A 23,962-nucleotide genomic window follows, 5' to 3' on the forward strand; every position below is an offset into this window, starting at 1 on the left:
AATGTTAAGCTTGAGCAGTGTTCTGAAAATACACAGTCCCCACACACTATTACTCAATTGATGTGGGCATTTGTGGGCATCTGCATAGAACAATGAGATTATTTCTAGCTGAAAACCATACTCATGCATTTCTTCAGTTTCAGAATTGAGATTAAGTAATTAATCTCCAAATACTGCAAAATTATCAGGCACATTTAAAAAACATCCCTAAACTTTACTGTAGTATTATTGTAGCATTCTTGTGTGTAAAGAAATTAAAATATGCAAGACAATAATGTGTGGGATTTCAACTTTTTTTAAAAAGAACTATTGTCAAAATCTAATGAACCCATCTAAGTTTACATAAAAGTGTACTAGAAAATCTATGTAAGCCGTCCTTCTTAAATAACTCGCTTTCAAAGATCATATATTTCTCCAACATTCTCTCTGTTCTGGCAAATTATGCAACCGAATAACATAATATACCTATTGTGAGCAGCTGTTTGTTTACAAAGCTTTTTATATAAGTTGCATAAAAAGATCACACAGAAATTATTTTACTGAACCATTTTTTAATTTAAAGAAATCTTAGTAATTTTATCAGGAAAAAAATATTTTCTTTTTGAAGAGCTGTCAAAATAGATTCTTTTTTCACATATGCATAATGATTTAAACAACTAGTGAAGTTTTATTTTATATATGCATTTATGTATGTGTAGGTGTGCATAAACTCCATTGTTCTGAATGCTACAGAAATACACGAGTGACTGAACAATAGTGCAGATGTGTTATGACATAGCTGCTAGAAGCTGACACATTAAGAGCAATCCAGAATCCTTTAAATTCTTCTACTGCTACTAGCAATACAATAAATACTGGTTCTTTAAGGACACGCTGGATATTTTTAAAGCTATTTCTTGTTTGCATTGCCCTCCTTGGATTTGGACGCAACTCTTACAAACTTGTTTTGCTCTCCTCTTCCTCACCAAAGTGCATTTCCTAAGCCTTTACATTGAAATCAAATGTAGAAATAGGTTTTTGTTGAGTCTTCTATAAAGACATTATATCTTGACATTGCAAAGGGACAGAATGAATTGAGTGGGTGTTCCCAGTTTCAGCTAGGGTCCTAAACTGTCCTCTTTCAACAGAAATACGAAGCAGCAGAGCTCACTTGCATAGGTGTGTATTGGAGCTAAGCACTGACAGAGGGGAGCTGGCTCTTTAGCCATGACAATGCATAAACAACACTCTCACCTTTTTTTTTTAATTATTACTATTTTTCAAAAGTCTCCACAGTTTTGGCCTCTGACACAGACCTGGATATCTTTGTCTCTTTTTGGAATTAAAAAAAAAAAAAAGAAAAAAAAAGAAAAACTACTAAATTACAACACTGCTTGTCAGCATGGAATACAAACGCACGTAGAACATGACTTGCAGATATTCTGCCAATTACCTAAAGTCAAAAGCCTTGTTCCTTACATAACAATCTTAAAAAAAAAAAATTAATTATTTAGAGCGTTAAGAATATCTTGCACGTAGAACTACAATCACCTATGGACATTTTAAAAAACTTAATATTTAGAATGAACGAAGCATATCATTCCACCTCTCTCTAATTCATCACACCTCACCTGCTTGCCAACATTTTTTATTGCCAGCTGTTCAGGTGTCATCTTATCTTCTTCTTCAACAGCCTGTGAAAGAAACACAGAAAAGGTCAGTGTTTCAGATTTCATTTACTTTTCCCCAAGACACAAGATTCTCAAAATATAATTCTCTTTCTCAAAAAAAAAAAAAAAAAATCAAACAGCAACACATTTCGGAAAGTCAAAAGGAAAGGTACTTCAGCTTTTCAGCAGACGTGGTTTTAATTACTAAGTGTTGGTGAAAAGATCAAGGCAAACACTTATGAATGGTTTTATTGTCAGATATTCACAAAACTCTTTTTAAGCAAAAATCTTAAATGAGCGGTATCGATAGTTGAAGATAGTTAAACTAGTAAAGCAGAAGCAAAAATAACGTACTTATATTGTTTCAACTACTGGAGGGTTGACGTCAGTAATTTTTTATACTGTTTAAAGTCACTTATTTTAATACATTTTTATAATGTTCTGTGTCTTTAAACACAGTATCTTTATAAAGTACATCCACTAACTTACCTAGTGAATGTAATATTGAATTTTTTTTAAAACTTCTAAGAAATTAAAAAATAGTGCTCGTCAAGAACCACTGACATAGACCGCTTGTTGAGATCTAGTATTTATAAAAAATATTTCTAAGTGTCAGTATTAAAACAGTACAAATAACTGTGACTACTCTTTCTAACATCACCAATAATAATTTCTTTATCTAAAAAGAACATTGAATTGGGCTCTAGAATGTGTTCTAAATACTTACTATCTTACCTATCGCAATGATACAGATAAATAACCTTTATTCTGCTATACTGGTGAAGTAGTCCGTGACTGAAGGAATGAAGAATACAATCAACTGCTTATTTTGATCTACAGGAATCTTACATTCTCTTCACTGCGTAAAAATACAAAAATTGATGTGATCAAGTGTGACTTAGATTTCAAAGCAAAACACGTAATTAAACGCTTTGCTTGTTTAGGGCAAAAAGTCGGGTGGCAAAGCCTGAAGAGTTAATAGGCAACTTCACATGGAAATGATACATGGTTGATTAATAAGAAACAGTCTCCACAAGGCCATTAACACCACACTTGTGCCTAATTTAACCAAATTCCGAGCAACTCTGCTGAAAACAGATTATATACATCCAGTAAGGACCAAGTCCAAAAGAGTTCCTGCAACAACTGTTTTGTTCTTATCGTCTAGTCCTTTACAAGCCAGTCCAAAAAAAGCTTGTGGTAACCAAATTCTCACTTCTGAAACCAAGTAATAAGTTTCTTCACTTCACAAACACAGCTACAGTTGTACAATCATTAAGGGATATTAATACCTTGTTGTAATTCTTAGCTAATTCTAACATCTCCTTCACTACTGTTTCATTGAGTTTGCAATGTTCGCTGTAGTCCTGAAGTGTCAAACCTTCCATCCAACTCTTCTTATGCAAATTTAGCAACATCTGCAAAACAAAAGCTCTTTAGAGCACTCATGGTAAAATACATTCATAATACTAGCAAGATCTCTGAGAGAAAAACAATTTATAATAGTGAGAATGTAATAAAAATTATTTATCTTACAATGTTTAAATACAGGAAATACAATAATCAAGTATTCTGCTAAAACAGATGATAGATTTTGCATAAGCTTTTAAAGAGCAAACTTCTTGAACTCTAAATATGAAAATGAGGCATGGAAACCAGGGTCACCTTTACTTTGACAGGAATACTTGCGTTTTTATTTTATAATTTTTTATTTTTGCTGTAGGTTGAGAATGCACAATTGTTTTGTAGGAGAGCTAACAGAAAAGTGAGTATTTTAGCTTCCAAATAAGGAATGGTTGAAGCTTCTGGCCTCTGACGAACTTGAAAAATATTTTAATGGTTGGATTAAATGTATGAAGTAGTTATTCAGGCTTCACAGATTATCCTGAACTGTGCAAGAGCAGCTGCCACAGTTGTGACAAAGTGAACTTCATGCAACCAAAGCATGACTTGTGTGTGTTTGTCCTACAAAGTAAACAGCCCCAAAACCAGCATGATAAAGTGATGCAGAGTTTTGATGGTGATAAACACAGGGACTATTAGAAATATCTGAAGTGTTTTACTTCATGCTCTGATGTCATTCTTGAAAAAGTGAAGGAATAGCTACAAAGGCAATTTCTGGATTTTCATGAATAAAAAGAAGCGCGTATTTCATGGATCTTCTGTACACTTGAGGACTGCAGGGAGGATCCTTTCAGTAAACAGTGTCAGCTTTACTTCAATTTGCAAACATTTACTACTGACACCTTTGAGAACCCGTAAGCCCTGTAGCTGCTATCTCCTGAATAAAAGCACCTGTTTCATTCTATGTACAGCTTCCAAAGAAACCTGGCTTTGGAACATATGGACAGAGTTTGTGTCTTAATTCTTATTAGCAAGATCTTAGTTATTGATGGAAGGAGTTGTAGGCAAACTGTATATGGACAGTTTATCTAAGGTATTTGGATTTTAAAATTATGGTTTGGTGTGACAGGCTCCTCATCTAATACACGAAGGAGATACCAGATCACCTCCACCACATGAGGGGGGTTTGAGATATGTATGAACGTACCTTACCAAAAACGTGTGGAAATAGTTGCTGCCTCACAAAATTTCCCTAACTCGATCAAGATTATTCTCCTCCTTGCAAAGATAGTAATTTTCGTATGTAAAGCCATTAAAGAAAATACACACTTGGAACTTCAGAAAAGACTAGATTGGCCATACTGTTGTATTTGAACAGAAACAATAACCTGTAGAAGCTTCACAGGCATTTTTTTGAGAGGTGGTTTTGTTGAATCAGTTACTCTTCTCAGTAACAGTGAGGTCTTGAAAGTCTGATACTGTCCTAAAAAGGGTTACACATTTCACAAATTCTTTTCAAATCCCTGATCTGCATGTATATTATTCCACTATTCAACATTGTTTTTTTTTTTATTCCTTCTAGCCCTCTAAAAGTAAAAATTGAGAAAAACATCCTGACTTTTGCATCATAAACTCCAACTCCGAGATCAATTTATAACTCTAACAAGGCCATGAACACACACAAGCATAACTGAGGACAGAATCTGGCCTTTCAAGAATTAACTTCTGTAGATGATAAATAAAATAAGCTTTTTGCTTTTTTTTGTTTGTTTTCCTAGTTGAGACTGTCAATCTAGATTTTACTTGTAAACGAGGAAGTTTGATACAAAAGTAACTGACAATATTTGTTGTCAGTAACTGAACAATATTTTTTCTGTAAATACGTGAAGTTAAGCTGGTCATCACTACCTCCTGATATTTAGTGAAGTCTTGGGGACCTCCATTCATACCAACTGGAAGTTTGACCTTCTGTCAAAGTGATTATAGCCAATAAAACCCTGAAATTCCTTGGTTTTACAATTCAATTTTGGAAAAGATGGTCTTCTAGATTCAGGAATTCCAGCCTGTATAAACCTAAGGTAGATAGTACGTCTTTCAGCTTCATCACTGAAAACTTTAAACTTTGCACAAACCTGTTAAGTGCAGGGAACAGCACAAGGACTTTCCATAAAACATGTGGACAAAAGTGTCGTCAAACTATTTATGTGAATATTAGAATGCGATTTGAGAAGGTTTCATCATCACGACTACACATCTAAGTGCTTTCTGGAAGAGAAGCCATCTACTCCAGAAGAGTTAAAACAACTACTGAAAGCATCAGCAGTTGAAATCAGAATATTGCCGCGAATCTTAAATAGTTTGTATAGTGTTCTTTGTCGTCTGAATAAAACCTAAACCAATTACCTTCTGTTCTAGTTCATTCTTCCTGTAGTTGATGGTGATGGAATAGTAATGTCTGTTTAGTCCATGAATTAGTGCCTGTAAAATTCAGGGAAAAGTTTGCATAAAAATCACCCACTACTGAAATAAAGAAATATTAGAAAGGAAGAGTTCATTTGGATACAGCCACTTTCAAACTTCACTTAAATAAAAGAAAAACTACAAAGAAACAAATACACAGAAACTTTAACTAGACATCAAGTAAACATACCTCTTCCAACTTTCTTTTTTTAAACCACAGATTTTTTTACATAGTAACAACTATAACAGGAAAAAGTGGTAAGTGCCTGCAAACATTTGACCAACACATATGCACAAACATACTTCCCTCAAATCCTTCCTCTCTCAATAAAGTCGGTTATCACTTCTATTAAAATATAAGGCTCTTTCTGTTACAAACAAAAGAATGTTGGCTATCTGTTCACTTACGACCACTGCCAACGTTCTCACGTCCATTCTCCAAGGTACAATACAAAGAGAGAGTAGCTGAAGCAGTGATTAAACACATTGGGTATTGATTAGATCATATGCATCAAATTTATCTTGGATATTAAAGCTAATTTTCTTTTTAAATTTAAATGAAAAAAGCCTTTCTCATTATAATCATGCCCTTTGCAAATTTGTCCTTAAACTTGCATGTCACAGTCTGATTGACTGAGATTAGGTTAAGTGACACCTATATGTATGTATCTTCTATTTTGCTCATGTGCATTACAATTTTTTTTTCTACATTTATGATGTAAAAGTGAGTTGGATTAATATTTAGGAGGTAAAGGGGGTTAAGAAAATTCTATGATAAATCCTCATCACAAGTATTGTCTATTTTTGAAATAAAATTTTACATATGAAATATACATTTAGAAGTGTGATATAAAAAATTATACATAAAATATGCAGGATTAGTGGTAAATATTTCTTATGTTTCAATAATTCCACCTATTTATGTTTAAATATATTCTTTAGAGCTATACAAAATGAATGTGTATTTGCATCTTATGCAACTTCATATTTCAGCATTCCAAAATTATCTGTATGAAAGCTGAAGAAGTTCTCGTACACACATTTTAAACAGATTTCTTTTGCAAACACATATACAAAGACACAAAACTACTTGAATGGTTACATTTACGAGAACCAGCAGTTACAGATAACCATTACTTGTACCACTTATGATTTTAGCTATAAAATACAGGTTTTATCATCAATAAAGTAATACATGGTTGAAATTATTAGCAATACACAGTCTCCACTGCCGTTTTCTTATCCCACTCAAAATGATTGCATATGAGCTTTTGGGGTTTGTATTTAAACTCAGTTGTAGATATTTAGGGCGTTTTCTAAAGCTCCTAAAAATGACAAACATCTTTGCTTTCTTCCACTATCCTCCCTCTTTCCTCTCCCCTTACAAAATCACTCTTTAAAAGGGTGGACAAATGTAAAAGGTAAACAACTGTTCTACATCAAACCTGCATAGCAGTTGTAGCTTAGCCACTGCAACAGGTTAAATTAAAACCCATAAAACACTTGAAAGCAAAGCTTGTTCTTCATGTGTTTTGTTTCAAACGGAAACCATCGTTCCAACAAGCCTTACAAATCAGACTTACTTGCACAAAGAGCAAGTAAAGCTGTTGATAAAGGAACACAAGAAAACCACAAAAAAAGGAATGAAGTAAAGCCACATACTATTCTTATTCCTGAGATTTTAGGGAATGTCTTAAAATCCTTGATTCTAGCCCAGCTGAAATCAATATTAAGTTTGCTGCTGACCTCAACAGAGTCAGAATTTTGTTCACAACCTCAGAATAAAAGCAAAACACCGCTGCAAGAGCCCTTGCAGTTTTAAGAACAGAGCTATGATTTTTAGCTTAACGGTGACATTTGCAACAGCTCACTGCCAACATGCAAAAAAACCAACACAAACAATAACCACTCTAATGACAGAAACTCAAAACTCCCATGGCCAAAACGTGCCATGCTGTAGTGACAGTGATCTTAAAATAATGAAGTTGAACAATACTACAGGGGTTTACAAGGGAGGTCGTTACACATGGTCCAGAAAAGCCTGGTTAGAAAAGCCCTGAAACATGCAAGCATGGGCTTGCCTATATCCAATCAAGAGCATTAGCAGCTTATTTGTACTCATTATAGTTTGCAGTTTTTACCAATTCAAAAATCAAAAGTAAAATATAACCTCCTGAAGCAGACACTCTTTAACTGTCTGATTTTTTTGGCTAGCATTTTCGTAAGTAGTAAAGGGTTCCAATGCATTAGTAATAAAAACCAACGGATCTGTTGAACGATAGGAGATGGTGACCTAGTAACTCCCACAGGACTGTGCTCTCAGAGCAGAAGTTTAGCCCTTAGTTCTACTATGACTAGTGTATGATCTTTTTCTAGGATGTTTATCTAGTAAATATTACTTCTATTGTTCAAGTAATGGATCAAAAGAGCAGGATTTTGGCTTCATTGTTGCAAGTACACATGCCTTTTAGAATGCATAGTATGGGAAAAAAGTTTTCTGGAAAGAAAAAAAGAAACATTGAGGCAGAAGAATGACAGAGATAAAAGCATTAATCACTCCAGAGGACACTTGTTTCAGGACAGAAGCTGTTTCTCAAAATAGAGGTTTGCTTCATTGAAGACCAACATTTTTGCCTTACTTGGGAAAGTCAATTTCAGAAATCAAACTTTGAATATTCAAGTTTCACAAGTGCTTGCAAAAAGATATGACAACATACTTAAGAGAAACATTACAGTTGAAGTCAATCAAACATCCTATTTATCCATGGAATCTCCTACTCCACCAGTTTTTCAGCAAATTACTGCATTATATAAAAATCAGAGATTAATTATTTAAGACACAATACAAGGTTAAATCTAGATCACATATTAAGCAAGAATCTATATAAGCATACAGTAGAAAGACAAGATTATTAATGAAGAGGGAACTTTTGCCATAATTTGCTTCAGAACAATTTATATTTAGGAAAATGGAGATATTAATAAGCAGCAGTTTTTTAAATTGCAGTACTGAAAACAGTATCTACCTTGCATCACATGGTGCGATATCAATTATCACTGTCAAAAGTTTTTATTTCCATAAATCTGTACTTGAACCTTTGCAGTATATACTTATACCTGCATTCACACTTAGGTAGCTAATTTAGGGCTCAATTTTAAACCCTTCACATACATAACTCCATTGATGGATCACATAAATTACAAATGCATGCAGAAAAATCCTATAGAGAGAACAATAAACAATTTGTAGCTTACTGGTTTTAGGTACCTTTCCCCAAAACTGCTGAATAAATCTTGCAATTTACAGACTATCAACACTGGGTTTACCTGGATAGATGGCTTGTTTAAGTGACCCAGATTTGAAGTTGTTTGTCTTGGTTCATGTCCCAAGACCATCATATTAGCATTGATCAATCTGAAGGCATCAATAACAACCTGTAAAAACAAGATGTCAAGTCAATTCTTTTTAGAAAATGCAACTAATGGTGCCAAGCAACAGTGGACAAGGCACAATCAACTCTCATCTGGTTTTGGCCTTTATCCAGAAAATCATTTAATTATAATATTAATAAAAAAGGGCCTCCTGCTGGTTATGCTATCAGCACACTACACTACCTTGTATTGTAAGGTGACACCAATTATTACCTTTTCCATGAAGCTGTAAGTTTTATATACATGATATCATCATATAACATTGAATTTTTATGTACACTTACTCTAAGCTTCAAAGGTATGCATATGTTTGTCACCTAAATCTTATCCAATCAAAATGAATGACAGAGAGAGACTAAAACTGAAAGTGAGCACAAGCTAAGGGACCAAGGCTAAAGCCCAGTCCTGTCACATCAATTATACTACCACAATACTTGAAATGACAACAAAATTATAGCCAGCAAGGAACTTGCCCCATGTATTCCCTTCTAGTCAGATGCTTTTTGCTTCTTGTGACTATGAAAGGGTCTATAAACTGTCTGATGGATTAAAAAGTCCTTGTCAGTGTCATGCTCAGGAGTAAAAAATAGAGTAAAGGAAAACCAAGGTCATTTATGATTTAAAGGTACACCGTAGGTAGTATTCAGTGCTATTTCATTGCAAATAAAGTAAAACCATTGCTGATTTTTGTTCTGTCCTGTGCTGAATTTGTCTACGAAAATCTTAGGAAATAGAATTTCATGGCCCCATACAATAAAACCCAAACTTCTATCCAACACCTATGTGAGGTGGAAGAGAACTGAGAACATGCTGACAATACACTCAAACCTGCTCTTACTAGGTACTCGCCATTACAGACTCATAACCGCAAGGTAAAATTTCTTATTTGGGCCTCAGCCTTTTAGCTGGACCAGTGCACGTACATCCTTGGACATGCAGAGAAATGGTACCAGGCATACTTTGCAGGAATCTTGTCACATATGTTTGAAGAGTTATTCCAGTTCATTGAACTAAATAGTTTAAATCTCCTTTTAACGGTTTTTAATATAATCCTTTTCATTCTCTTCCTCTCCATACTATGGGTTGGACAACAACAGATGCTTTCATATGGCTGGTTTGCTATTTTGTGGAATTAGACTTGAATCAAATCTTTTGTGTTGAACAAACGAGAAATCGACCACTGTCACTGAAGTCTGCAGGGAAAGTATCTCTGAGTCTCCCACCTTGTTCTAGCATTTTCCTCCCTGTTTACTGAAATATTAATAACTAAATACATACAGTATTTATTAGTATAATATAAATACTGAAGTTGTTCATATGGAAATAAATTTAACAGGCAAGTATTTATAACAAAAAAAAATATCAAAGTGTAAAGTGAAAAAGCCTAATAACGTATCACCTGTTGTATTTACTTTTGAAACCCAACTATTTCAGTTGTGCTGAGTGACTCTGTGCCACTAAGGGCTATGGTCTGGACTCTCAGCTGACTGGCCAGATCCATCTGCACAGGTTATGTCTTAAAACTGCATGCAGAAAACATACAAAATCTTCTTTATTAAAAATGTTAGGTTGGGGCCCAATTAAATTGAATTAACAATGACTTTTTTTTCTGAAAAATAATAAAACTAAAACACAATTCAGATTTAATATGCAGCAGAAGTATGCAACTTAATACTAATGCTACGAAAAAGGAATTACATTTGAAGAAAATTTAATTCTCAAAAAAAGATCTGAAACCGTTTCCGTACATCTATACATTCATTGCGGTAATGTACAAAATAATCGTATTTCTCCTTTTTTATCACTATCACATTTTTCTCTATCTCAAAACACTTGTGACAAGCTTTTGTATATACCTCTTGGTGTTCCATTTTAACCAGATGCTCTAGTTTATGAACACCTGGAAATGCCCAGCCATAACAAACAAGCAGTATAAATTAAAAAGTCAAGCAAAGCAAAAAAATTCCACACCACAGGTTCTCCAGAGACTAGCTAGATAAGGAGAAAAAAAGACCAAGCAAGTAAAAATTTACCTTGAGGAGCAAGAAACATGAACTTAGCAGTACACTATAATCACAAGGAGCTGCTTTATAACTTACTAACAGCCATGCTTCTAGATTTGAGTTTAACTGAGGACTTCGCTAGACGATGGTGAGCTTATCCAAGAACGAATGGCACTGTCAGCATGGATTTGTTATGGGACTTGAGTCATGTAAAATCAGAAAACTCAAAACAAGAAAACTAATTAAACTTGGTTTTGATAATAAAACATTTCATTTGGTGTTCTCAAGGTTACGTTTCGATATATTTCACAATATGAGAACTAGCTGCTGAAATATTTGAGTGAGCATTTTTAATTATGTCCAGAAGTAGTTTTCATTATGTTATGATCTTTGAGGTCCCTTCCAACCCAAACCATTCTATGACTCTATGTTTCAGGTACTACCTGCGTGGGAAAGGACTGTCTGCTACATCTGTCCTCCTGAAGGATTGAAAGGCAAGTATGTCCTAAGTGGAACAAATACCAATCTAACAGAAAGTGGTATGAAATATTAACATAACAAATATTAACCTTTAAAAAGGGATTAAACTGCAATTTCTACAATATCAGAGGGGTACAAAAAGTACACGTGCGAATGATATTTCTCGTCTCAGTTGCACTGTGACGACCAATGGTAACTACATACTTTAACTACACTAAGATTAAAGGAATTTGCTGCTATCACTATAGCAACCATCTTAAAGAAACTAACATGCTCAACAACCTGGAGGCTAAATTTAGACCTAATACGTAATAAAAACATAAACACAACAATAAATCCTACATATTCATTTCTATGAAATATAATTGCTTTTTTTCAGTGAGCACAAATCAGTTCCTCCTTTAGAGGATTATATCAAAATAAATAGACTCATTAATGTCCAGTGTACTAATGAGCAATGGGTGAAGTAGGTGTTAATTATGCCACAGTAAGATTCAAGAAAAAAGCCCCGGTGAGCCCTTGGAGATGTGTACAAGCTGAAGTCCCCTCTCTACGTCTGTGTATTTTGAAGTACAGCATGATGCAATCACATGACAGTAACACGGTCACCCCGTGTTCTATGATGGAAACTTTAGACACAGTATTTTGAACAAAGAACCTCTAAGGATTAATTAAAAGCAGCATAGAAACCCACTCAGTTACTCAGATTTTTGTTTTAAGAAGGCAGTATTTCTCATCCAAAAATTTTAAACTTTCATTGTACTTAAATTACCTAATGCAGCGTGCACTTTTAGTAAAAACTACAGTTTTCAAGCTTCATGTTAAATTGTCTTGCTATAAAGACACAAAGTTAAACAGAAGTCTATGCCATTGGGATATTTTCCAGAAACATGAAGTTAGGTAGATTTTTTTTTTTAAATGCGCTTCCATAGTGCACCTCTTTCACCTCTCTGACCATTTAATTTTTCCTAGTAGAAGTGTCTTCAGACTTTTCAGAGGTCATTTCAACAGCAGACAGCTTATAACAAAACCATTAGCAGTTTGGCTAGCTTAAGGAAACCTCTTACTTTCCTTTTTTGTTTATTATCACTGCATGAATCTGCAGCATATGAGAGTTTATAATTTCTCGGGCTTGTTAAATTCATGTTAAAGGTCTGTTTTCTTGTTGAATAAATTTTGTTCATATAATGCTGCCTATTTCATATACTGAGTCTTTAATAGCACCTTTGGTCTATGCGCAACTCACAGATCAAAACAGAGGACTAAAATAGGGGTTGATGATGCTATTTACATGTGTGATTCCTGCTGTCTTCTTGTTAGTAGCTTTAATATAATAGAAGACCTTGTCTGTTTTGTAATTAACACATCTTTACTGGAGAGATATTTGGAAGTGATTGCTGTGAATATACTGGTTAGTAAAATAAACACAATCACACACCACTTTCTGTTATCAGACAAATTTGTGAATTGTACACATTATACTCCAGATCAACAAACTGTGATATAACAGCCAAGTAGAAGACACATTTATATAACCCTTTATTTTTCTGAAAATATGTATTCAATCTGACCTTGCAAATATAATTAGCTTGTGGGATGTGTGGATTTCAGTACCATGGATGCTTTACTAATTGCAGCTCTTGGAAATAGATACTAAATATTTGGAAGCTGCCAATACAAAATAAAAACTGCATCTTTTTGTACATCTGTCTTAGCTTCAAAAAGCATAATAATCTAGAAAAACAATGACTATATGGCATTTTTCTAAGCATTTCCCCAAGGTCAACAATGCACAGTAGAACCCGCACAATGTATTTTTGGAAACAAAATTTATAATTATCTTCAATGTACTTAAATTTGAGAATAGCTATAACTAATATGATTCACAGTTATCCCCAACCTAAGAGAAGCATTGGACTCCTCAATTGCTGACCAGATAAAAATTTGGCCTTTTATAGTCTGCACATACTTATTAAAAATAATGGCTTGATTAAACTTTAGGCTGCTTAATAGCCAGACTTATCTTAGCTTCTTATGAGAGTGATCACCACTTTTTCTGAAACAGTCTTCATAACTTTGTGGAAAAAAATAAAATTTCAGAAGTACTTTACACAGCTGATTCTATTAAATTCCTCCAATTTAAAATCTACAAACAATATTGAAAAAAACAGTCCTGTTTTGCAAGACCCACTATATTTTAATGGCAAGCTTCAGTTAGAAATAAGTCAGCCTTTTTTATCAATATATTTTCCAGTGAAGAATCTACGACATATGGTGACTATCTTTAAAAATGTATTGTGTCCTGGAATTCAAACAGTGATGTATTGTTCATGCCCTATGTTTATGAACAAACATACCCATGCCTAAAGACAACTCTGCGAAGGATATAATGTGGTTACGCCAGGTGTGGAAAAAGAACTAATGTCCCATCTAAAACCTCTTTTATCACCTGCAACTGACCTGTTATCAACTGCTTAGTTTGTTTCTAGATTCTTTAAAAATGAAATGGAACATGTGACCTGAGAAGTGCAGCTCGGGTTTATGACCATTTCGTTATTTATGCTGCCATGCACTGTTAGACAACTACAAGTGAAGAACATCTTCTGTCCCCTGTAAGCCCACAACATAAAAAATTCAGAGAAATCTTACTTTTTATGCCATTTCCAATGAAAAGCACTAAGAACCGAAACTGACTCATGCCAAATGCATATCACTGAATTGCTGTGATTGTGAGTTTGAAGTTTGCAACATGGAAATTATTTATAAAATGTCAATTTTAGCTCTGGAAAATATATTCCTAGGAGTATGTGCATTTTCCTTCTCTATCCTTAGAGAATTGCTTACTTGTGGTCAAATCCGCAGTACAACTTGAATATCCATACCGGGAGGGGAGAGAACTACAGCATAATACATTTATCTTGACAAGCGAGGGCATGCATCCATAACTCCAAAGTAGCAAAGCCACAAGTTTCAAAGCTATATGCCTTAATGAAGATAAATGGACTATTCTACATCCACAACAGCAAAAGGAAATTAAACATTTAATACTTTTCAACAAAAAGTCTTCTTGGAACTTTTTTTGGTTTAAGGAAGGGCATGAACTGAAGTAACCTATATAAGTGGTTTAGTAGGTAAACATACATCACTTAACTAAATCAAAGCAAGTCCAAAGGACATTGCAAAAAAAAATTTAGAACACCAGCATTGATATGAAAAGTTTTGGCTTCCTGTTAAAAAAATTAGGAAGCAAAATATGTTATTCTGAATACGAGCAACTACTATTAAAAATGCTGTTTTTCAAGCAAAACAGCAACAAAACAGTGATATCCTGGCAGTAATAAAACAGTTCAATACTTTTTAGTTTATACCAAGGTTTAGAAGAACACATCCTAAACTGAAAACACCAATTGGCCTACACTGTAATGCAGATGCAATTAATCTCTTACAAATGTGATTCTTCAGGAAAAAGAGCATCAATCTTTATTGAACAATCAACAGCCATCAAACCCAGCACCAACATATCTACTTTCTTATTCCCCAAATCTGGCTCCTATTGAAATTCAGTTCTTGATTCAGCCTAAATCAAATTACAATGTTTCTGTCTCTGATATGCAGGTTACTGCACCAAGTGCTCTTCTGTTCAGTCAATGTTAAGAAATACCACAGTATTGTAAGAGTATCTAAATGTACTTGACATTGTACAAAACATATAGAAATTTCAACCAAAATTACATGTTGCAAAGTTATTTTCTCTAGTTTAGAAATTTTCCCTTTACCATAGGAAAGTGTCAGCAAGTCTAGTACTAATAATGAAAGTTGTTACAGGTACAAAAGATTCTGACACAAACTTGTAGGTATAACATGTTTTAAAATATATTTTCTTGTAAAATATTATCTGCATAATAATTCACAATAAATAGACACTTCTCCAAAGCAGTAGTGACAATAAAATTTACCACTTAGTTTAGTTGGTTTTAATTAAATAATTTTAAGCTCTACCCTAATGACTGTTGAATTCATTTGCGTCTAGGGAAGACTTATTATGGTAAAGGTTAAAACAAATGCATGAAGTGGGGAGGGGGAGTTGAGTATATAAAGAAAATCTTGTTAGGTGGCTCAAATCTACTTAAAAGTTCTCACAAACTTATTTCTTAATGGGCTATTTTAAATGTCAACTTTCAGGCATTACACTAGTCTCTCCATACATCTCATTTTAAGGATTGCTTTTTTTCCTGCCTTCTTAAAAAACAGTCACCCATCTCCTCCAATTGTGTGGTTAATTCAAACAAACAAGGGAAAAGGACAGGTTCAAAGGAAAAATAATAGCACTCTGATAAAAGAGTGGAGGTTTGAAAACATGCAATCTTTCAGAAAACTAGTGTAAGACTTATGTTCAGTTGAAGAAAATTCTTGAGGTTAGATGGTAACTCCAACGTTCAGAAGAGTAATTGTTAAATTTCTATCTTCTTTTGGTTTCACTCTTTTAGACTGTCAAATAATTGCCAAGTTATAAAACCATTCACATACATATTTGTCTTGCTAAGTTGGGAGGATTTGCAACACAAAAACTGTCTCAGAAAAGGAGTTCAGCTGCCTTTCCCCACATATGTCACCAAGATGAGATACTGTATTGTACAGAAAATTTAATCTTAACGAGGAAGTAAATGTAGCAGAAGAGATCAAAACTATTTATAAATCGCCATTCTTACGGTCAGCACTCAAAAAAATTACCATCTATGACTCTGAAGAGTTAAAAACTGTAATCAGGTATTAAAACCATACTGCTCATATACATAACTAATTATACACAGGTTGTCACCTAGATTTAGAAGTACCAACAGGCAAAAAAAGACGAAGATTGGTGTTTTATGGAAAAGGTTGCCAGAACAGGTCATCCAGAAAATGAAAAACAAAGCTCTGTTCACTCATATGATCTATTGGTTTTGCGGTGGCATTTTATCCTATGCCTACATAAATTTTGTCTATTTTGAAAAATGGACAAAATCTCATTAGCGCAGTAAGAATTAAAAACACACTGGAATACTACAAGTACAGTATGTGAGCCACCACACTTTACAACACGTGTAGAATGCTTTATCATTCTAAATAAAAATTTGAATATTTAAAGACATGATTATTCTTTGTTAACAGCTCAAAAGGACTTTGAAACCTTCACCTTGATCAAGATGACCTTTGCTTTGGACAGACACAACTTTGTTACAGACTTCCAGCAGCAAGTCAGCTAAGCTCTCGTCTCCTCAGCTCTTCATTTGTACAAGGAGGATAAAATCAGCATCTTTCTCTCCAGATAATAGCTATTTTAGGACAAATAATTTTTTTAAAGGAAAAACCCATACAGTAGAACTGTCCTTCTTTGGGACTTCTAGAAGCATGATAAGAATAATTTTTTTTTCACACTTCAAAAATGAGTAAAAGAACAAATTATAAAGTTCATCCCATTTGTTACTCCTTTTAGAATAAAATTCTAAAGATCTCATAAACTGAACAAATTAAAGCAATTTGCCACTTCCACTGAAAAGAAACTGCTTGAACAAAATGGTTTTAGACTACAGCCCACATTCTGGATGCTCTTTGAAGTATTAAACTTCCAATTCCAGAAGAGGTTACTCAGACCACAGAACAAGGTTCTTCAATGGTGGCAGGAGACAGTAGTAATAAACTGAAATGGGGAGCTGATGACTGTACACAAGGGAAAAAAAACCCACCAACTTCAAGGATAACAAAGTATTGGAACAGGTATTCCTATGAGGTTGTTGCACGCCAAGATTCAAGTGGACAAAATCCTAAGCGAGCTGGTGTGAACTCAATGTTCACACTGTGCTCTGCACAAAGTTGGACCAGATGCTCTCCTGAGATCATTTACAACTGGAATTATTTACCTGGCTATCCAAACGTACATGTCTTTTTCTCCTGTACCCTCTGAATGAGATTGAGATAAGGATAAAATACTGTAGCAAAAATCTCTTTTATGAAAGTGGCAGGATATGGTTTAAGCAGAAGATTAAGATGCATAGCACATTTGGTTTTGTCTGTCAGGAGGTGATTAACATGCAAAGTAGAATTTAGAAAAAGTTATTGCAAAGACAAGTCTTTTCCTCAATAAACAATTAAAAAAATATTTTTGCCATAAACCAACAGATCCTCCCACAAATACTTCTGACAGTGCCTTCCTAGGAAAAATTATGGTATAACGCACATGAAATATTGCTGTATGAATAAGAGATTTTGCCACGTATCCCTCTGAACACCACAAGTGCCAACAAACTTCTCAGATGTATAAAATGGACTTCCGACAATTTTGGACATTTTACCAGTCCTTACGCCAGCAATTATTAATCAAGGGAAACCAATTAACTGCCTCAGAAAAACAAACCATTTTAAATGGTACCTTTATAATAATAAAGATATAAATTTTAAAACAGTTTAAAAAAGAAAACATCACTTTTTCCTTAATTTAACATATATGAGTACAACACAGTAAGTTAATGCTTGTGGAGTTAAAGATCCTATGTTACAGGGGTTTTAGAGTAGTTATGTTTTCCTTAAGAGGTGAGGAACAGCTGCTAAATTCAGGTCCAAAAAACCCTCTTATTTTTAACATTTGGCAAAGGTATATAGCTCTCTGTACAGACATTTCATTTCAAAATGTATGTTGGAAATAAATATGAAATGTCAATATTTAGCTTTATTGCAGATCTTAATGAAATTACTGCTTCTGTGGAATATTCTAAATATGTATTAAAACTTCCATTGCACAGACTGGAAAACTGGAGGGGGTAAAAGAAAGGTTTATTAATAAGTACAAGATGAAGCAACAGCTAGCCAGGTTGCCCCATTGGTCATATTTCAGCATGTTTATTTTGACTTCATTCATAGAAATCAATTTTAAAAAAGTGCCAAAACATAAAGCTTTTTCTCTCTGCATTCCGATAACATTAACCTTCACTTAAAATTTACTGCTCTGCTGTGGGTTTCTTTTACAGACAGCTACAACATTATTAGACTAAAAACTGCAATATAAGGTACACAGTCATGAAGCATACTGCATGTGCAAAAATATGTATGTGGAGTAATAAGACCAGTATTTAGAATTACTTGTCCTTCATGTAGGACTACTATATTTATGTTATAATATCCTAGTCCTAAAATGGTCACTAAGGCAGCTGGCATTCAATCCACAGATCTATATGAGGGTTTTACTTTCATATAAGGATTTTATATGACTTTACTTTGCTTATTGGCTTTAAGAAGACATAAAATGTCTTTTTAAAAAAAAATGAGGAGAATTATATGTATTCTTCTTATCTTTAAATTGCAATCATACATCCTTGTCCTACTAGGTGTTTGGAACATATGTATCCAGACAAGAACAGCTAAAAAAAAAGAAGTTAACAAGTTTTTGCTTTCTACCAGTGACAGGGCAAACTGCTTTTTAATGCTTTAGCTAGTCAAGGCGAACCTGAGGCTCCTCATCAGAATTCATTTCAACTTCCTGACACATGAAAACAACCTCTGCCCTGGTTATTCTTCACTAGCACAAGCATGACTGCTTCACTGACTACAAGCCATGCAATTTATACGGGCATGGACCTGCCCTGAAGCAGGTTTAAAATTAGCTTATGTGTAATTTTGGACTTTGTTTTTAAATACATTTAATCTCAGTCAATATACACCATATTAAAATCTTCTATACCCATGTTCACTATTATTTTTTGTCAGACAGTTATGCTAGTAAAAGGTGTAACAAGTCATGATCTTGGACTCACATAGCTACACAGAGGAGGAAAATCCCACCAGTATAATGGTTGCTACACCAGCAGAATTCCGTCTGCAAGCAGGTCTTTTGCTGGCGCTGAGAAAAAGCAGGTATTTCCCTGAAATAGGCTTAGATTGACTTGTCTAACGTACGAAGAGGCGCTGGACGCCATACTAAGGCAGCCACACACATAAAGCAGTCCAACCCGACCTAAAAAAGTCCCTTGAGCTCTAATATATCAGTAGTTCTTTCAGTTCATCTAAAATCGAAATACATTTTAAGATAAATGATCTTGCCAACCAGGATCATAAAAGTCGTGCACATTCTATAGCTCAATCTCACCTCTAAAATCGAGAAATTAATTAGAAGTAGTATTCATAATTTGGGAGATTCTTTCTATTTCTAAGGTTTTAAGGATTCACTTGCCAGAAACACGACAGATGTAAACTTTTTTTTATGTGAAACCTGAGAATGTAATTTTATCTGACTGTAGCAGCTAGACATGTATGAAAAACAAACATTACAAGACTTCCAGTGATCTCAAGCACTGGCAGCAACGCCTTAAGAGCTGTAATCGAGAAATGTTTAGATGGACAAAAATTTAATCACGTTCTAAATAAATATGCCAAAGATTGTTTTCTTGAAGAGAATAAAGACCCTCAAAGATGACATCTGTGTCAAATACCAGTGGCAAAAAATTATTTAAAAAAAAAAAGCACTTAATGAGCAAGTGTGGTGTAACAGCAGTGTGACTTACTGGGAGGCTTCTCTCCTTAATGGATTTATGCCTAGTGAGGTCTAAATTAATTACTAGTATAGTCTTGGAAATTATGTTTTGACAAAATAAAAAGAATCCTATTTCAACATTTCTATTGGAGTGGGAAAACAAGAAAACGCAAAAGGAAAAAGTTCTAGAAAAAATAAGTCAGGAGTAATTAAATATTCTACTGTATTATTTTTTCCCCTACAAAAATTACCTAAATTTTCTTCTATACTTTATGCAATTTAAAAGGGAGCAAAATTGATTCAGATGTTTAATAGCTTCTAAACAACCAGAAGAATTTTTCAATTGCCTGTTACATAAACAAATTTGCTATAAAAATCTGAATTTAAAAAACCCCACTGAAAATGCAACTGTAGCTTCAAGATATTCTATTATGAAATTAAGGGAACCCTTAGTGGAATTGTTTGGTAGCTTTAATATGATCTGCCTCACCGGAAATATGATACTACAGCTTTACAGAAGATGAACACTTACTTTTTAAATATTTATAAACTTACATTAATATCATCCATATATACCACGACATATTTCAATAATTATTCTACGATACAATGGGAGTGCATGCTCAAACAAAACACCTCAGCAGTATTTTAAAGCAGTAAACCACCTAGCCAATTTCTGTACGTTCTGTAGTTTTTCTAATCCACTCTCCCTGTGGTTGAGCAAAATCGAATTGCCTCTCACATTTGCAGACAGCTCTGTGAAGGTGATAATAGAGCTGCTCCCTGCTGTCATGAGGCAGGAAATAGGAAAATGGCATATGGGGCTAGAAAGAAATAAAAAGAGAACTAAACAAGAACAAAAGAGATTTCAACAAAGGACAACTATAACCCAATATGCTTTGCAAGTTAATCTCTTTTCATAATCATTTAACATACTTAATCATTTATCTGCACACTTCTCAAAAACTCAAATGCTTGATATCAAGACTTCTGTAATGTTTTATTGCCCAAAACATTTGGAATAGAAACGATACTAAAAGTCATCATACGCAATGCCCATAAAAATCAATGCCTTAGTTAGTACCCATGTTAAGGGGTTGAACCTATTCCAACCTGTTAGTAATTGATCGTAGATTTTGTGGCTAAAATATAATATCTGAAACAACATATACCTAGATTATTAGTTGCAAACATGTTGAGCGACACCTGAATAGCAAAATATTAAGAGAGAATTATGATTGGATATATGTACTGACACTATGAAAAATTCCAGCCTGTGTAAGGATTATTGATGTAAGATGTAAGAATAAACTAAAAATGATCTTTTAATTTACAATGAGAATTTTCTTTCAGTTTTTATTTTTTTAATGCAGAATGTGCCTCCAAAAACTCCAGAACTTACACATATATTTACAGTGCTCCTATATTAAATCTTACCAAAGTACCTTAAAAAAAAAAAAAGCAAGCCTACAATACCTTTCCTTTTACACTCTGAATGGGATCCACCACCACAGCAACAGCTCTTTCTGACAAGGCTTCAAAGCTCTGCTGAGTATTGATATCTACACCAGACAACCAACAGCCAAAGCCAGGGTGACTATGATACCAACCAACTACCATTTCAGGTCTGAAACAAAGAGGACATCGAGATTCTTAAAAATAGAAACACGTAACACAAGAAGAAATAGTAATGTATCAGGGCATAAATTACGATGAGCTGTGAAAAAAACACCATTAGAAATATTTAAATTACTCACCATAGTATGGTGAAAACATGGACATGAATAAATGTGACAAAAGAGGGCTATCATTAAGGGATGCACATTAGCAGTGGTAGATCATGCTTTCAGTTTTTCATCTTGTTACCACACCTTCCCTGAACCAGTTTTTACCCTTTCAGCACTTGAGTAAATATCTACTCTTTAACTCCTTGGCATCGAGGGTTGAATTTTCACGGCAGAAAGTCCATTTCAGACATGGACAACGGGAATCAACGGTGGGAAAGGATTAAATATCAATTAAACCAGCAGTAGAACTAGGAACTCAGTCAAAAAGCAATTTGCACTGTTCTGTTCAGCTGCTGAGCCTTTTGCTAACATTAATTTTGAAGTTTTTCCCACAGTAAAAGAATTTGAGCAAGCAGACGACAACTGTTGAGAGGTAGGAGCGAAATAAAAATTTGTTTAAATACTAAGATCTTTTATAAAATTATTTTTCCCTTTCTTTTCATTAAAACGGCTCATAAATAAGCTACAACATTGAAGTTTTTTAATCTTAATTAAAAGAAATGAAAAAATCAATCTTTTAAGCAGGTACTGTCTAGTAACTGCCTATACTAAACTGAGCAGCATTCTAATATTTCTGTGCAATAATCAAAGCTGCAGGTTTAAGATAAGTGACAATCTCCTGACAACTGAAACACACGAGGTGGACTGAATTACATGCAATGCTACTCACCTGATTTCTGGGGCAATTATTTATTTTTGAACATTATTAAGAGCCCCCAGCTCACTAATTTTGTGGAAAGCCAGCTGTTTCTTCCAAACAACATGCAGGGAGTACTTGTTACTGTCAGTCCTTTTTAGGGTGACTTACCTTCCCGTCTGTTTCAGCATATCCAACATTTTTGCTTGAAATACAGGATCAACTGCCTCCACACTGACGCCCTGATGTAAAAGACAGACAAAAATCATAGAAGTTGCACATAAAGCAATATTATCTTTTAACCTGTTAATTTCCACAAACAAAAATTTAAACACCATTCATAAGCATCTGTTTAAAAGGGCAATCCGACTACTTTAGAACTGCCTGACAGAATGCCCTTAAATGTAAAATACAATTTTATAAATGTATTTCAATGTGATTTTTAAAATGTGGAAAGAAGATTTTTAATTGCTATTCAAATAATCTCTGCTATGAGTAAACGTGATTAAATAGGTATAGGAATTAATCTTTTCCTCCTCTTTTTGTTCTGCAAATTCCGGCCTGTTGTTCCTCACAAGTTCAGCTCTACAGGTTTTATTCAAGATAAATATCACATACCGGGTTTTTGTAGATTCTACTTATGTTATGCACATGCACAGAATAAACTCAAGGCAAAAGAATTAAAAAACTTCATTGATGTGCAGCTCTGAGTTACAAAGGAATTCGTGCTTCTTTTAAGAACGATATTTCACTCAAATTACACAAAAAAAGTGTAATAAATTCCAATTATATTGGCTCATCAACTCTAAAATATCTCTTCATAACATCAATATTCTTACTCAAAATTAAAATACATCATTTTTTCCCATCATAAAAATATCACTTAAGAGACACACCATTGTAAGGTTTGTCAAAGAGAGCAAGTTTGAAGTATACCTATAGCACCACCACAGTTAAGGGCACTTCTAATCAAACCTTTTACATTTTGAATCCTTCCCCTGGCTCATAGAATATGAGTTCTTAAAAGTTACCGATTTATAAATCTTAAGTGATATTATATCTATATATTTATATATACATAAAGACATAACATCTCCATATATTGATATACAGAGTAAGGTACTAGTCTTTGCTAAAAAAAAAAAAAAAAAAATCTGTTTTACCTATTTTATTTTTTTTTTACTGAACCGTTAAATCCATTAGACATGTTTGAATTATACCAAGTAGGTTATACCTTAAGATTGCATAGATGAGGTAAAGCAGGGAAAGCTTTAAAAAAATATTTACCATAAGGAAAAAACAAACAAGAAAACAAAATTATCAAGGTCTAGCTACAATGAACTCACCGTTCCGGACTGTGGCATTGCAAAAACATCAATCACTCTCACAGTGTAATCATCAACAAATTCCCCAAGCATCAGACCCATAACTTCCATAGGGACACCAGCACGACCATGCTTCAACATCTGGAATTAAGACCAAATGATACTGTATGTTTAACAGCAGGTTCAAGTTTGACTTGGGATAGTTCTTTCAGCCTTTGTTGATATATAGATGATTTGCAACTTTTGGAAACTGTAAGGAACTACAGAATAGTAAAAACGAAGCCAACAAAAGAGAAGTAATTAAAATAAGTTTCTTATTCTGGGTGCTCCGAACAGCATTAA

The 23,962-nt window shown here is 34.0% G+C and overlaps 1 protein-coding gene across 1 annotated transcript in view; it reads right to left on the bottom strand.

The window, feature by feature from the left end:
* PSMD14 (proteasome 26S subunit, non-ATPase 14) overlaps window positions 1–23,962 on the bottom strand; it is a 48,208-nt gene that overhangs the window by 930 nt on the left and 23,316 nt on the right. Inside the window, exons 5-11 of the mRNA XM_086615537.1 lie at window positions 23,642–23,761; window positions 22,467–22,537; window positions 21,348–21,498; window positions 8,781–8,888; window positions 5,397–5,471; window positions 2,942–3,067; window positions 1,611–1,673 (exon numbers count right to left, since the gene is read on the bottom strand). Of these exons, the coding sequence (XP_086471663.1) occupies window positions 1,611–1,673; window positions 2,942–3,067; window positions 5,397–5,471; window positions 8,781–8,888; window positions 21,348–21,498; window positions 22,467–22,537; window positions 23,642–23,761 (714 nt within the window). The remainder of the gene's footprint in view (window positions 1–1,610; window positions 1,674–2,941; window positions 3,068–5,396; window positions 5,472–8,780; window positions 8,889–21,347; window positions 21,499–22,466; window positions 22,538–23,641; window positions 23,762–23,962) is intronic.

This window comes from Tauraco erythrolophus, chromosome 8 (assembly GCF_009769465.1).
Source record: "Tauraco erythrolophus isolate bTauEry1 chromosome 8, bTauEry1.pri, whole genome shotgun sequence".
NCBI lineage: Eukaryota > Metazoa > Chordata > Aves > Musophagiformes > Musophagidae > Tauraco > Tauraco erythrolophus.